The sequence below is a fragment of the Nipponia nippon genome, unplaced genomic scaffold, assembly GCF_047370975.1.
Source record: "Nipponia nippon isolate SJK-2023a ecotype South Korea unplaced genomic scaffold, ASM4737097v1 scaffold_10, whole genome shotgun sequence".
Classification (NCBI taxonomy): Eukaryota; Metazoa; Chordata; class Aves; order Pelecaniformes; family Threskiornithidae; genus Nipponia; species Nipponia nippon.
The window spans coordinates 17,409,982-17,425,589 of NW_028262291.1; the positions used below are offsets into that span (position 1 = coordinate 17,409,982).

The following is a 15,608-nucleotide window of genomic DNA, read 5'->3' on the forward strand; positions in this document are numbered from 1 at the left end:
GTGAAGGCCCAGAAGCGATGGATACTTCTGCCATCTCTGTGGTTGCGTCTTCAGCTTACTGGCATGTTGGCGTGACCGACCTTCAGACAACTCGCTGCTGGATAACGGATGAAGCCCTGGGCTCCAAGATACACACAGTGCGTTGGAAGTCCGAGGTTCATAGCCAAAGAATATGCTAGATGTGACAAAAACGGATACACACACGCACACAAATAAAGCCTCATACTTAGCCTGCAATATGCAATATTTCATTCAGCTGGTATTATACAGCCACCTTCTGGAATCGCAGCAATGTCCGGAATGCAAAAGCTGTTTATCATTTAAATAACATTTAAGCCATTATAATTTATATGAGAATTGTAACTGATTGGGGCTGTATGGAGCTTCTTGTTGTGGTTTGCCGTAGGAATGCTGCAGATTTCCTCTGCACACATTACATTCAGCACACAATGGGAGCCCCAGACATTTTCAGCTAGTCTTGAGCCTCCTGCATTTACCAAAACATTTTCCTGTGTCAGAATCAAACAATTGCCTGATTTGTAACTCTTTAGCATTCAGGAGACCACCAGCAACACAATGTAACAAGAATCTCTCTGTCGGTTAGCCTTCTGATGAAGCTATACACAGAACAAACAAAATATGGATGTGTATTCATTGTTTCTGTTAATACATGTTTCTGCATAAAGCAATTAGAGAAGGGAAAAGCACGTGTCTGTAAAACCTTGCAGATCCCAGCCACGGCTTCCCCGCACAGAGGAGGGTCTGTGTCATCCTCAGACAAATCCTTACCTGCTCAGGGCCAGGGGAGACACGTGTACCCTCCCAGCCTTGCTCCATTTGGCTGGCTGGTTTCTCCACATGGACTCAGGACCTGCGTGGAGCCAATGTGGGACGTGGAGGGAAGGGGACAGCTGCTCCCGTGCCCAGCTGCCTCCATCCGCTACATGAGTGGGAGACAACCCTACGTTGCAGATATTTGCTGCCCTTGGATGGAAGAGGTGGGACAAAGATATCCATAGTCACACAGGGCTGGGTTTATCAGCAGCTCAGAGGTGGTGAAATCCCAAAGGTGGCTGGACACCTCTTGATATATCTGGACTCTAAATGCCTTTCAAAGCCTCACCCAAGGTCTTTATTTTTTCCCTCTCACAAACACCACTTGATTTCAGCTGAAATCTTGAATGGGATTTGTATGGTCAGAGCAAACCCCCGAGTTTGCACAGTTGTAAGTCTGAGCAGAGCACATACTCCTGCCTGTCATCCAACGCACCTGGGAAAAATGCAGTTTTTAAAGCTCTAGAAGACGCTAGCTCTTGGCAATATTTGCTCTGCCAGCCAGGTCTGCGTCCCCTGCATCAGCAATAAAGGCTGCAGCCAGGCCTACTTGGGGAGAACGATTACAATCTTGATTTTAGTTAGGAATACAAGAGGGATGGCAGTCCCAAGACTGCTGTTTTTTTGTTCAAACCACCAGAAGGCTTTGGAGACCCTTCACTGCTTCCTCCTGACCTTCCCATCTGCCCTTTGCTTGAATTCACCTGAGACAAAAAGAAATCAAACCTCCTTTGCTGGAGGCAGAATTCCCTCATGGGCTCCTTAGCGCTGAGGTTGTAGGGGGGACCCACTAATGGCTCTCAAGTGGGATATCAGGAATCTGCACAGTGGTTTGGGGAAAATTTTCAAGGTTATTCAGTTAAACCAGTGTTGAACACTGAATATAACTCTAGCATGGACAGATAGATAAGAGGAGGAAAAGTTTAGAAGACACATGCCTACAGTCAATCTACTGTTATCATATGAATAAGTCCCACTTCAAATACATCTGAAACTTCGCTGTTAAGAGGCCAGCACCTGCATGGTACCATTCGCTTCTCTTCTTGCCAGTTTAATCTCTATAGGCATGGCATTTCTTCAGAGCAAAGGATGATGACGCATTCCTAACATGTTGCAGGTACATCTGACACAAAAAAAAAATCCCCAAACCTGCTCAACTGTGTCTTTAAAGTGCTCTCTCAAAAGCACATTGCTTACAATAATTCTTCAGAATTATTTTGAAACAACACCAGGAGCTATGAACGAAATTTTTCTCTGTAAAGAATCAGAGCAAACTTTGCACACTGTTAGGATCCAGCTCTGGCATCAGAAGCAATTTAAAGTGGGACATGAGTGGCATACAGAGGTTTTCCTAAGACAAAATCCCTAAGAGCTATTTAGTTTTAAATAATATTTTAAAATCATTTTTAATGCTTGTCCCCAAGATGATCGCAGGCTCACAACCTCCCTGACTTTTTGTCATTGAGCAAAGGTATTAGCACTTGTTGTGGACTTGCCACTAGAGAAGGAGAGACCCAGACCCTTCTGCAAGGAGTAGCAAAAGCATTTATGCCCTGGAAAGAGCACGGAGAGGGAATTAGTGCTTCTAAACTTGCCAAAGGACAAGAGTTTGCCAGCCCCAACTGGAGCTGGCTGCTGCTCATGGGAGGGCTGGATGATGGCTCTGACCAGAATGCGCTAAACATTTTCTGTTGCAATATTTGTTTTTGAGGCTTTTTGCTTTGATATGGCTGCCTAATTCTAGGCCATTCCTAAGGCCAAATGCAAGTCTGGCATAAAACAGTAATGCCTGCATAGTCTTGGGCTGGACTTGCCACTGTAAGTACCATTTGGCATTCATTAATCTTTTCACACTCTGGAGAGGGTGGAAATAACCCAAGAAGAGCTCACTTGGAGCTCTGCTCCCTGCTTCACGTGTTCCATTTCTGGAACACACAACTCCCTACATCAAAGTCTCCATGCACTAAAACCAGGATCCATCATCTGGCTTCTCCAGAAATCAAGCAAGTCTTGCAAATTTTCAATCCAAACTGGCTGAGAACCAGTCCTGCCAAAGCAGCGATTAGATTCAAGGATTTTGCAAATAATTAAGATATTTGAAACAAAGAAAGAGAAAAAGTGCTGCTAGAAAAAGGGGTCTATCCCAGCTCATTTTCCTAATGCCCAACCAGACAGCAATGGGATTATCTCTGTCAAACTGCCCCAGGGACAGTGCTAGGAAGAAATTCCCCCTGGCTTCCTACATTGGCTGAGTCCTGGAGACACCTATTAAAACCAACACCCATCTATTCAGCAGCTCTGCCCAGGCTCTCTCCTCGTTACCTTCAAGATGAAAAAATGAGGATTTATGCCTTTTATTTATTGCCCAGCAGAGCCAGGGCAGCGGTGGGTTATATTCCTCCTGAGCCTCAGCAATTAAATCATTTGCCAAATTCAGCCAGCTCTGCACAGGTGAAGCGACAACTGCCTCGATTCCTGCCGGAGGCGCCCTCGGAAGCCACGGGACTGCAGGGGCAGGTCCGCGGAAAATCTTGCTTAATGGTTGTGGTGCATGAAAGGGAAAGGCTCTAGATTAAGTCTGCAGGCTGGCAGTTTAAAAAAAAGCCATTCTCCCATCTGCAAAGCAAGTGTATTTGATCTAGAAAGCAATGAGACTCCATAAACATAGCACCTCCAGATATATTTTTTCCTTCCAGAGCAAACTCACTACCACTTGGCCACTGTCAGCTTAAATGATTTCACCTGGTTTATATTTTCCCTTTGAATGCTAACGATGACCAACTGACTCATTTTTACTTTGAGAAGAGCTGCAAGATCTGGATTACTTGGTTCTAAGCTGAAACCCTGACCCCAATTCACTGGGAATTTTGCCTCTGATTTCCATGCTGCCAGGATTTAATCTTCAGGTCTTTCATCCAGCTCCTTTTCTGCTTTTACTGTGTTAGGAAAACATTTGTTTCAGACTCGTTTGGTCATGACTATGTTTGAGAATGTGGCTCATGGTTCACACTAGAAGAATTTGTACCATGTCATTTTGAAATGCCTTATTGTGTGACTGCATGCTCGTTGGGGGACAGTGAGATACCTGCTATCCTGTACGGCATCCAGGTGTGTCTTTAATTGCACCTTTATGAAATTAAAGTTTAATCGAGAAGCAGGTACAAGTGCATCTTCATGCCTGATCCTCCTGTCCTCACTCAGTTCAAAACTCACTCTACTTGAAACTCAGGGTTGGGCACCCGGAGATCACTGCCCTACAAACTTCTTTTAGCAATAGCTCCTGCAAGAAGTGGCAGAGCAGCTGGTAAGAGGAACTTTTAAGGCTACAGAATGACCTGATGATTTTTCAACCTTGTCACAGTGCAGGAAAAAACATAGCTTTCTCCTGGCCTCCACCATCTACCAAAGGACATTACAATCGTGGAATCAGAGTATTTAGCAACGTTTCTGACCGTGGCCCAAGGCAGCAGGTCCTTTCAGCTTTTGTCTAGAACTCGAGAACTGGCTCCTTAAGAAATTGCTATGTTGGTGGATATAATGCAAACCATTAAAAAACCTTTAAGTCAGTGTTAGCCATGGTCTTCCACCCTCTCTGCTCTGTTAGGGGATATGGCATTTGGTTTCTCTTTGGATCTGCGGGATGCTGAACCCTAGCAGGATTTGTTCTGATTGTTGTTGTGGGTGGCACATACAAATGCTTAAATGCTGCCCCATATATAACATAGGCTGAGCTCCCAGCAATGAGTCACAGAACTAATTGTTCTGCATGGCATAAACGTGTTTATAGTGTGCTGCTGGATCCAGGTACAATTAACTGCCTGCTCTGTAGGAATACATACCGTATTGCGGGCAGGGCAGCCTTATTATAGTTAAACTGGCTGTAAAACAAATGTGATGGACTCCCCCAAGGGAGCTCATCAAACCACTCCCTTCGCAGGTTCACCACTGGCTGAGTTATGTTTGGTCCACATTCAAAGTGTGCAGCACAATTAATGCTATGAATCTAGCAGAGAGATTATAAAATGATTACTCTTCAAGATTAAGAGCAAATAAAATTTTAGTGCTATGGCCTCAGAACGTTACTACGCTAAAAGCAAATTCAGAGCTGTAGGCAAGAAGATAAATTAATTAAAGAATACAAACAAGGAGCCAGGGGGTGGGGAGGGGGGAGAAATTATCTCATCGTGCTGCGTCATCGCATGGTATCTTGACACCCCATCGCAGGGAAAGGAGGGAGCAAACCCCGAGGGTGAGGCCAATAAGAGGAGGGAATCCAGCTTGGGGAGGGAGAGAAGTAACAGCCAGATCCCACAGCACCATATTACTTTGCCACCCGCTCCTAGGGAGGGAACCAGCCACAGAAGGATGTAGAGGAGACAAAGCTCCTGGGGCAACCCAAGGCATGCCAGCCCTGCACGACACCAGGTATGTGTCTCAAGGTCCACGTTGTCTACAACTGCATCTCCTTCTCTTGGACTTCCAGGGTTTGAGGTACCATTGAGCTAAGCCACTATCCATCATATTCGAAAAGTTGTGGCAGACTGGTGAAGTTCCCAGTGACTGGAAAAGGGCAAAGATAACCCCCATTTTTAAAAAGGGCAAAAAGAAAGACCCAGGGAACTACAGGCTGGCCAGTCTCACCTCTGTGCCCGGCAAGATCATGGAGCAGATCCTGGAAAACTATGCTAAGGCACATGGAAAACAGAGAGGTGATTGGTGACAGCCAACATGGCTTCACTAGGGGCAAATTGTGCCTGACAAATCTGGTAGTCTTCTATGATGGGGTTACAGCACTGATGGATAAGGGAAGAGCAACTGACGTCATCTACCTGGACTTGTCCAAAGCATTTGATACTGTCCTGCACATCACCTTTGTCTCTAAAATGGATTCGATGAGTGGACCACTAGGTGGATAAGGAATATGCTGGATGGTCGCACTCAAAGAGTTGCGGTCAATGTCTCAATGTCCAGGTGGAGACAAGTGACGAGTGGTGTCCCTCAGGGGGTCCGTACCGGGACCAGTATTATTTAACATCTTTGTCAGGGACATGGACGGTGCGACTGAGTGCACTCACAGCGAGTTTGCAGATGACACCAAGCTGAGTGGTGTCATTGATGCTCCAGAGGGAAGGGATGCCGTCCAGAAGGACCTTGACAGGCTGGAGAGGTGGGCCCATGCAAATCTCATGAAGTTCAACAAGGCCAAGTATGAGGTCTTGCACCTGGGTCAGGGCAATCCCAAGCATGGACACAGGCTGGGCGATGAGTGGATTGAGAGCAGCCCTGTGGAGAAGGACTTGGGGGTACTGGTGGATGAAAAATGGAATATGAGCCAGCAATGTGTTCTCGCAGCCCAGAAAGCCAACCATATCCTGGGCTGAATCAAAAGCAGCATGGCCAGCAGGTCAAGGGAGGTGATTCTCCCCTTCTACTCCGCTCTGGTGAGACCCCCACGTCGAGTACTGAGTTCAGCTCTGCGGCCTCCAGCATAAGAAAGACGTGGACCTGTGGGAGTGGGTCCAGAGGAGGGCCACAAAGATGATTGGGGGCTGGAGCACCTCTCCTATGAGGACAGGCTGAGAGAGTTGGGGTTGTTCAGCCTGGAGAAGAGAAGGCTCCAGGGAGACCTTATAGCAGCCTTCCAGTACTTAAAGGGGGCCTACAGGAAAGATGGGGAGGAACTCTTTTTCAGGGATTCTAGTGATAGGATGAGGAGTAACGGTTTTAAACTGAAAGAGGGTAGATTTGGATTAGATATTAGGAAGAAATTCTTTACTGTGAGGGTGGCGAGGCACTGAAACAGGTTGCCCAGAGGAGCTGTGGATGCCCCCTCCCTGGAAGTGTTGAAGGCCAGGTTGGATGGGGCTTTGAGCAACCTGGTCTAGTGGAAGGTGTCCCTGGCCATGGCAGGGGGGTTGGAACTAGGTGATCTTTCAGGTCCCTTCCAGCCCAAACCACTCCATGATTTCACCAAGGTAGATTCTGCCAAGGTATTCCTTAATCCTAATTTTCACAGAATAAAGTTAATGTATTCTTCTGTTCATAAATCTTGTCAAGGAATCATACGGACCCATAACAGCTTGAAAAATCTAGAGGATGGTGAATATAGCTACAATATACTTTATTACTCTAGAAGTACTGTGCATGCCACGTAGATTGAAAAGCCACACGCTTCAATAAGCGGCTCTCACTTGAGCTGCAAAGGGCTGTCTGCAGGCCGGTGGTGTGGAGAGCAGTCTCCCCGGGAAACCTTACCTAGAGCTCTGGGAGCGAGCTGGGAGAAAGTGGGCAGCGTCTTACTATTTACAGCCCTGCCGAGAGCCCCTGCGATGATGCATCCAGCGGCACCTGAAGTCCCGGGCTCAAACGCAGCCGTCGCCGGGAGCGGGATCACGGGAGCCTACGCCAACAAGCCCGGAGTCTGCGGGAAGACAACCGGCTGCAAATGCACGGGGGGTGGGGGGGGATCGTGCTGGAAACCCAGCCCTGCCGCGGGGCGGCGGCGAGGCGGCGCCGCGCTCCCCGGGGGCGAGCGGGGGCAGCGGGGCGAGGGCCCGCCGCTGCCGGGCCCAGCCGACATTAGAGGGCACCATTGCCCCACACATAGGGGACGGCCCGCGGGCAGCTCCGCCGCCGCCGCTCGGCCTCGAAGCCGCCCCCCGGCCCGGGGGGAGCGGCCGGGCAGGGGGCCGGGGCCAGGCCGTGCTTCTCCCTCATTTTGCAGCCGGGCCGGGCAGGCAGAGGCTGGCGGCGGGTGCGGAGGCGCCGGGGCTGCGGCTGGCCCCCAGCTCCCCTGCCCGCCCGCCCGGCAGAGCCGGGCCGCCCCGCCGGGCGGCGGAGGGACGAGGGGCAGAAACGGGCAGCAGCGGGCAGGGAGAGCAAGGCCGGAGCACAGACATTTACCGTCCGGGCCGGTGCTCAGTCAGCTCGGCGGCCCGCGGCGGGGCCGCACGCCCAGGGCTTCAGCGGGCAGGAGTAGGCGGCCGGGGGCCGGGAAGAGGACATGACTGGGGCAATTCGGACTTGGATTCGTTTACTCTCCCTTGAAACTGTTTTTAAGGTCTTGATCGTCAGGATTCTTTAGACACCCTCCACTTTTTGCAAGTCTGTCGCTTTCATAGTCAAATTTCAAGCATCTTCTAGTGTTTGGGTTTTTTTTCCTACTCTTAGATTTTGTTTCCTCTAGGCGTGCACTGGGATCCATCTGAAGATACTCCTGATGCACTTAACACTGCTCTTGGGCTTGTTTTTGGACCAGGCGCCTCCTCTCTGCAACATAAACAATCTCCTTCAGGACTTGTGCAGGACGATCAGCATTAAAAAGCCCCTGTTTACTTAAGAAACATGAAAGCCAAAATAAAACCTGTGTAATGGCCCCTTCACCACACCCCCCCTTACAGAAAGCAGAAATAACCTATGAAAAGCTACTCCAAAAATAATATTACCATGGATCAAGATGAAAGGCAAAGGGAATGTCAAGACAAGCAAAATGCAAACCTCTCGTTTGATACAAAGAGTGGCAATGAACAGTACCTATGAGCGTAGAGAATGCCTTTCGCAAAAATGATACCAACAGAAAAGCAGGGAGTATAAATAAATGGCATATTTAACTGCTGCTTGAATATGACTACACAGACAGTCAGCAAAAAAGAGCCACCCTCCATGGGTACGTACTGCGAGCCCAAAATGCTGTTTGGTACCCGCCATTCCCAGCCTGCTTTCCAAGTTAACAGCACGGTGTCGGTAAGCCTTGCCACACCGCGGTTCACGGAGAGCATCCTGCAAACCAGCCAGGCTTCCAATCAGTCACGACAGGCCAGATGGCGAGTGGACTTCATCTAGTAAAACAACATGATGGAAAGAGAAAAAGAAGATTGTGAAGAGAGAATGTGATGGCCCCCGGTGCACTGGCAGGTCCATCAATAGATTAAGCTAAATTCACTGCTACCTTTGTGCTACCCTAATGATGCACAGCAGCTGGACAGCAAGGCTAGCTCTTCTTTCAACAAGCAAGAACAGAAAGAATAATTAAAAAAAAATTAAAGGAAATTAAATGAAATAAAGCATTTTTCTGAGATGTTAGCTTTTGCAGATTTTTGACAATGCAAAAAAAAAGCAATTCAAATTGAATTAAGACTACCAGAATTTTTTCAGTGTTCTGTTCAGATTATCTTTTCCCATTTTAACCCCTGAACTAGTGTAGTTTTGCCTAGCTATCGAATCTAATAATTTGACTTTTTATGACTGTGTCAAGAAATGGAAAATTCTGAATGTACACGGGCTTTAATAATTCAAAGAGTTACTTTGCTGGTGAAAAAGCCTCGATGAGAAGTTTGGGCTGTCTGCGCTAGCTTGAACTTTAATTGCAATTGGTTTATTTAAGCAGGATTCCAAAGTACCATGCAAAATTGCCACTGGTACAAATGCAAAACTGCAAATTGCTTGTGATCACAAGCACAGTAAAAGAGAAGTGCATGGGAGATAAAGTACCGATGTTTATTGGTCTGTGTCTCTGCTAAAGCAATTATGGAATATAACATGTTCTGAAATAAAGCAATTCCATAGGGATCGCACAGCATTTGAAGAATCCCGAGTTAAACATTGTTGAGCGTATTCGATAATGGTGTATTAAAGGAAATGAGAAGGGAGCAAAGCACAAACCTTCAACCCTCAGGGGCCCAACAACGGGTTTGCTTGTCTGGCAGCACGCTGAGGACAATTCCTGCAGGAGGTGTTCACCCCGAGACTCTCCAGAAGACGGAGGAGCACTCCCCTGTGGCATCATGTCATCGGGACCCATTCACCTCCACACACAAATGTCTCACCAGGCCCTCTGTGCTGCAGAAGTTACCCCGGAGCTCCACAGCAACCAGCCCCATCAGAACCACAGCGCTGAGGCTCTCTCTTTTATTACCTTCATAACTCCTTATCAAATTTCCTTGGTTACTCTTTGCTTGGTTTACAGTGCAAGGACCTTTCTTCCCCAATCTTCCAAGCTATCAGACTCAGCCCTGGCTCTGACGGTCAGCCTGGACTCTTTCCAAACAGGAACAGTCAAATGCAATAAACCTCCTGCAATCACAGTCCCTTTGCAATGATGCACAAGCCATAAAGGAGATTGCTTTCCCTCTCCTCACCCTTTTGAAGCAGAGCAGCCAGCAGGAATACACGCTAAAGTCATTGTTTTTTCTGACATAAGCAGATATAACTTTGATATTTTAAGCAAAAATGTTTCATTCTTATGGGGCATTGTTCTAACCATAGCGGTAATTACTCCGCTCCGTGTTCTGGAGCAGGAATTTCTAAAGAAGCCAATGGGCTTGGTGGTAGGAGCTTATGGGTAAGATTTTGTGGCTCGTGTTAGGCAAACTGCTGGTTTAGAGGATCATAACATACCCCTCTGGCCTTAGAGTTCACGGATTCACTAAATTAAAAACATCTCTCCATGCAGGCAGTATTTCCCCCTCAAATGGGCTGGATGCTCTCTATCTCCACACAGAAGAGAAGCACGGACACTGCTACAACTGGCAACTGTGAGCAGAAAGTCCCCAGCATTATCACCACCAGCTTAACACATAAGTGTATAATGGGATAAAAAAAACAGGTCAAAGAGATGGGCAGCATTGGCCCAAGACGAGCTAAAAAAAAAGAGCTGGTAACCTCAAACTTGAGCTGCTTTACCTCCCAAGTGAGCTGGAAGGTGAAGCAGCCTCAAACACGAGCAACCCCTAAAAATACTTTCCCGTTCAAACCATGGTTCCTAGCATCCCTCAAGCGCTGCGTAAATATTGGCTAACCTCTGCAAACGGTTTGGAAGGACCACGATGTGGATTTTGTAGAGGGCACGCCCACATCTTGCAAATAGCAGGGAGGTTTGCTCGCTCGGCTTGCGTCGCAGGAATGTATAAAACCGAGGAGGCAGAAAACAGGAAAGGCGGCCGCTGGCCTCTCCTGGCGCTGGGGGAGGACGGCAGCAGGTTCGCGAGGACTCTTCACAAAGAGCCCCTGTCTGCGGGGACCCGGCCATTGCCATTTGGCTCACGTCTTGAATAGAGGGCACTTTTTCAGCAGGTTTCTCGGGGAACTTGAGGCAATTTCTCCACATAGCTCATTTATTTCTAAAACCACCCCATCCTACATCCTGAGAGGTGTGTCTGATGGCTGCTGAAAGAAGTCCCAGCTGAACACTGTGCCATGTTCAACATGTTCCCCCATCGTCCCAGCTTGGCCCAGGATCCACCCCTTCTCTCCCTGGCCGAAACCTTGCTAACTGATGCTCACCTCCAGCTTTTTAAGATGATGTGCTTTTAGTGGTGAGGAACCAGGAGAGTCTTCCCGTGACCTGCTCACCAAATTACATCCTTTGGGCCAGGAGACCTCCGCATGGCCACCCTCAAGGGCTATTTTGGGAAGGAAAGGACAGTGTGGTGGTATTTACCTAAAATAGCCACATTGGTAGGTTGTGGTCCAGCTCACACGGGAAACCAAGAATACCTGTTGAGAACACCACATCTAAACTGGTATTTTTTTTAAACAAAGCCTTCATATATCCTAAAATACCTGTGCTACCACTGTTCGTGAAATGAGAGCGGTGTGTCTGTACCGTCAGCCGGCAAAGTCTTCTGCCAGGTGTGACTCTATGCCTGCCGGGGAACCAAGCAGGGATCTGCACCCTGAAGACATTTGCTGTGAGGTCTTCTCTCGACTGCAAAGCTACAGACCTTTCCTGCTGAGCAGCCCACCTGCCCCCACGGACATCAGAAAATGATTTCAGGAGATCAAAACTGCTGCGGTATCTTGCTGCTCATCAGCCAGGGCATGGAAAGACCCTTCCCATGCTGTAAGCCAGGCTGTAACCTCCTCTCTGCACCTCTGCACCAGCCATGGCCAAGCCCAGGTCCACGGGTCCGAAACCACGGGCGCTGCTGGTCTCTCCTGGCGTGGCCGGTCTTTGGGAGCACCACTGAAGGTGCAGTACCTGGCAGCCTGCGGGAGCTGTGCTGGCTGCCCAGGCTCCTCACCAGCATGGCAAGGGCCGGAGCGAGTGCCCTCAGCGGTGCTGGAGGGCTGCGCCGTCACAGACGTGGGCTGACTGTGGAAACAGCATGGAGGAAGATGACTGACTTTGGCCCCGCTGGGGAAAAGGAAGGGCTTTCCGTGGGTGCAAAGACTATTGCCCCTCTTGAAGCTGACACCTGCCTGTGGTCACCATTGCCCTAAGGCACCTAAAGCTGTGACCTCTCCGGCCCTGCAGTTAAGGCGGCACCTAGGTAGTCTCTGCACACCCAGCACCACCCTAGGATTTAAAATTAATTTTATTCTCTCTAGGGAATAAAACCAGGCAACTTGTCTTTGCTCGAGGGTTCAAGTTTCCCAGAGGCAAGAGCCGTAGGTACAGGGAGAGCCAGGGTGTCCCCAAATGCGCAGGGTGTCCCCAAATGTGCAAAGAGCGATAAAGGTCCATCTTTTCCCTTGTTGTTTGCAGATGAAAAGCTCACTGTGGTAACAAGCCTCCGAGGCGCGCATCAAAATTACGATGATGTTCTGGGCCCAATTTTAACACCGTGTCAGTTATGCCCCCCCCCCCCTTTCTTTTCCTACTCCCCCATCCCAAAACAACAAAAGGCAATGATTGCAGTGACCTGCAGAAAATGTAAAGCACAAGCCAGCTGATCCCTGGCAACACAATAGCGAGATTAGTTCATCTGCAGTGAACAAACGCGTATTATGTGGGTTTTAAAGTTAGGAGAGGAAAATGCTGTGGTTTTCATGTATTTCTATTCAGTAAGGCTGCAACTTATTACTTCCATGCAGCTGAGAAGCCCTATTTTTAAAAATAGCCTTCAGCTTGTTTTGAAATCTGCAAGCATCTCGCTTTGTTTTGCAGCAGCGTCATAAAAAACCCCGAGCCAGGAACGATCCCGGTTTCCTCCACACGCATCACCTCCCCCGCCCCAAACCCCCGCGCCCCACGGATGCTGAAAAACCTCCCGGCGACACCCCTCGGGAAAAGTAACACTAATAATAAAAATAATACTAATACTAATAGCCCCCCACGCACCCCTGCATGCTCAAAAGGCAACACGGAGGGGGAAAAACCCAGCCCCGAGAGCTGCCGGGGAGGAAGCAGCGGCGGAGCCGCGGCCGCCGGCAGACAAAGGCAGCGGGGCCGGCGGCGGGCGGGGAGCGCCGCGGCCGCCCCCCGGGGCCGGGCCAGCGCCGGGGCCGCCCCCCCCCGTCCGCGGCGGGGCCGGGCCGGGCCAATGCGGCCGGCGGCGGCGCGGCGCTGCCCGGCGCAGCCAATGGAGGGCGCGGGCAGGAGGGCTGCCGCCGGGGGCCGGGGGGCGGCGGGGGGGTCCCCGCCAATCGCGGCGGGCGGATGGCAGGGAAATACTCTTATGCTAATGGTTGTTTTGCTCGCACTCGCGGGGAGCGGGGTTTAAAAGCCAGGCGGCCGGGGGCAGGGGCTCAGAAGCGGGAGGCAGGGCCGGCCGGATCGCGGAGAGGACGGCAGGCGAGGAGCGGCGGGGGGGCACCCACCCCTTCCCAGCCCACCGCGCCCCAGCCCACCCCACCCGCCCCGCGTCCTCCCCACCCGCCCCGCGTCCTCCCCGGCGGCGATGTCCAACGTGCACCTCTCCGGCGCCGCCGCCCTGGAGCGCCTCTCCGCCCGGCGAGCCCTGGCCGGGCACGGCCGCAGCCCCGTCTGCAGGAGCCTCTTCGGGCCGGTGGACCACGAGGAGCTGGGCCGGGAGCTGCGGAACCGCCTGCGGGAGATGGGGGAGGACGACCAGCGCCGCTGGGACTACAACTTCCACACCGACACGCCGCTGCCGGGGCCCGGCCGCCTGCGCTGGGAGGAGGTGGAGGGCGGCGCCGTCCCCGCTTTCTACCGGGAGACGCTGCAGGTGGGGCGGCGCCGCGTCCCCCTCCGCCGGGCGCCCCCCTCCCCGCCGCCGCCGCCCCCCGCCGCCGGCAAGGGGCCCGCGGGGCGGCTGAGCCGGGAGAACCGCGCCGCGCCCCGCCGCCGCGGCATGCGGCTCCGCCGGAGGGGCACGACGGCCCGCATCACAGGTGCGTGGGGGGGCGTGGGGGGCGGCGGGCGTCCCGCCGCAGCGGCTGACGGACCCCCCCCTCTCCGCCCCCCATCCAGATTTCTTCGCGAGGAGAAAAAGGCCGGCGGAGCCCAAGGCGGCGGGGGAGCGCCCCGCCGGCTGCCCGCCGCCCCCCGCCGCCGTGCCGGCTGAGCAGACCCCCCGCAAGCGGCTCCGGTGAGCCAGGTGAGGCCAGCCCCGGGGGCGGGCGGGGGTGTCCGGGCGCGTTCTGTGTCGCTCTTTTATTCCCCACCACCACCACCTTTTTTCTTTTCTTCTGATGATTTTTTTTTTCTCCTCCTTTTTGTTCCCCCCTAGACTTTTGCACTACGGCACCCACGGGAGAGGCGCGCCGCCCCCGGAGGCAAGGCGCCTCGGAGGCGCGGGGGGCCGGGGCGGGCGGCGCGGCGAGCCGGGACCCCCCCGCGCCCACCGGGACCCGGAGCCGGAGCCGGAGCGCCTGCCCGCCGGCCGCGGCCGCGCACGGAGCAGTGTTAACGTACAACTGTGCAATGTATTACGTTTTATATAGAAATGTATTATGCCTAATGTGAGTACACTGGCCAGAAGTGTAAAGCTTTAAAAGTCATTTATATGAAATGTTTAATCTCTGCTGATCTCTCAGTGCAAAAAAAAAAAAAAAAAAAAAAAAAAAGGAAGAAGAAAGAAAAAGGAAAAAAGCAAGTGTATATTTGTACAAAACTTTTTTTAAGAGTTATACTAACTTATATTTTCTATTTATGTCAGAAATGTGGATAACTTTGACATCCAATAGTCTTTTTTTTTTTCTTTTGGTTAAGCCAAAGGGCACTATATTTGCTTTTGTTATTTACAAAATGTAAATTTATTTTTATAGTGGGATTTTTTTTTTTTTTGCATTCACAAGATGTAGCTATGAATCAAAATATTTTTTAGACTTTACTTGAAGACAAATCTGTTTCAATGGTTCCTGAGCCGGTCTGTACCACTGCCATTGCAAATAACGCCACAATTTCAATAATAATAAATAATAAAAAAAAAAAATCCAGGAAACCCCTGCGAGGCTGCTTGGTGTGTGCTGTGCAGGCGCCCTCGGGGGGGCGGGTGGGAGGCCGACGGGGGCTGGGGCAGCCCCGGAGGCCGGGGCGGTGGAGCCAAGCCCGGCTCTGCGGCTTTCGGGGGCTCCTCCCCGGCGGCGGGGCAGCAGCCGGGGCCGGGGCCGGAGCCGGACCCCGCCGCCGCGGGACGGCGCGTCCACTTCCGCGCGGCGCAAAGCTTGCGTGCAGTTCGGCGGGGAAAGGAGTTTTCCCTTAAAAACAAGTGTTTCTGAGTACTGCTGGAGTTAACCAAGTGTGAGAGGGACGCACACCCTTCATCCTACCCTGAAGTCGGCCTTTCAGCACGTTTTATGAGTGTTTATTTTTAACCGTTTCCCTCTTTTCTTACTTAAGCTGTATCTGACCCCCCTCGAGGACCGGACTGCATCGGGGCTGGGGCTGCTGCCTCCCTCACTCGGGGACAGCCTGGGGGTGACTGGTGTGTGCAGACCACAGCCCTGCAGTGCCCTCAGTGGGCTCAGCACTGGGGAAACCCCCCTTGCCTTGGGGGGCTGTGCAAAGCTCCCCTCACCCCCCGAGCCATGGGCCCTCAGACCCCAACCCAGAGCTCGAAGCGTGGCTACTGCAGGGAAACATTTCCTGG

General features: G+C 51.4%; 2 protein-coding genes across 2 annotated transcripts in view; one reads left to right on the top strand and one right to left on the bottom strand.

The window, feature by feature from the left end:
* The window catches only part of SLC67A1 (solute carrier family 67 member 1), a 93,562-nt gene extending 79,983 nt beyond the window's left edge, over window positions 1-13,579 (bottom strand). Inside the window, exons 1-2 of the mRNA XM_087745751.1 lie at window positions 13,470-13,579; window positions 8,509-8,672 (exon numbers count right to left, since the gene is read on the bottom strand). Coding sequence (XP_087601877.1) covers window positions 8,509-8,541 — 33 coding nt within the window. The 5' untranslated portion in view covers window positions 8,542-8,672; window positions 13,470-13,579. The remainder of the gene's footprint in view (window positions 1-8,508; window positions 8,673-13,469) is intronic.
* Window positions 13,146-14,967, top strand: CDKN1C (cyclin dependent kinase inhibitor 1C). Its single transcript, XM_087745752.1, has 3 exons — window positions 13,146-13,908; window positions 13,988-14,114; window positions 14,247-14,967. The coding sequence occupies exons 1-2, from the start codon at window positions 13,455-13,457 to the stop codon at window positions 14,107-14,109; spliced, it is 576 nt and encodes a 191-aa protein (XP_087601878.1). The 5' UTR covers window positions 13,146-13,454; the 3' UTR covers window positions 14,110-14,114; window positions 14,247-14,967.
* Window positions 14,968-15,608: the final 641 nt, after the last annotated feature.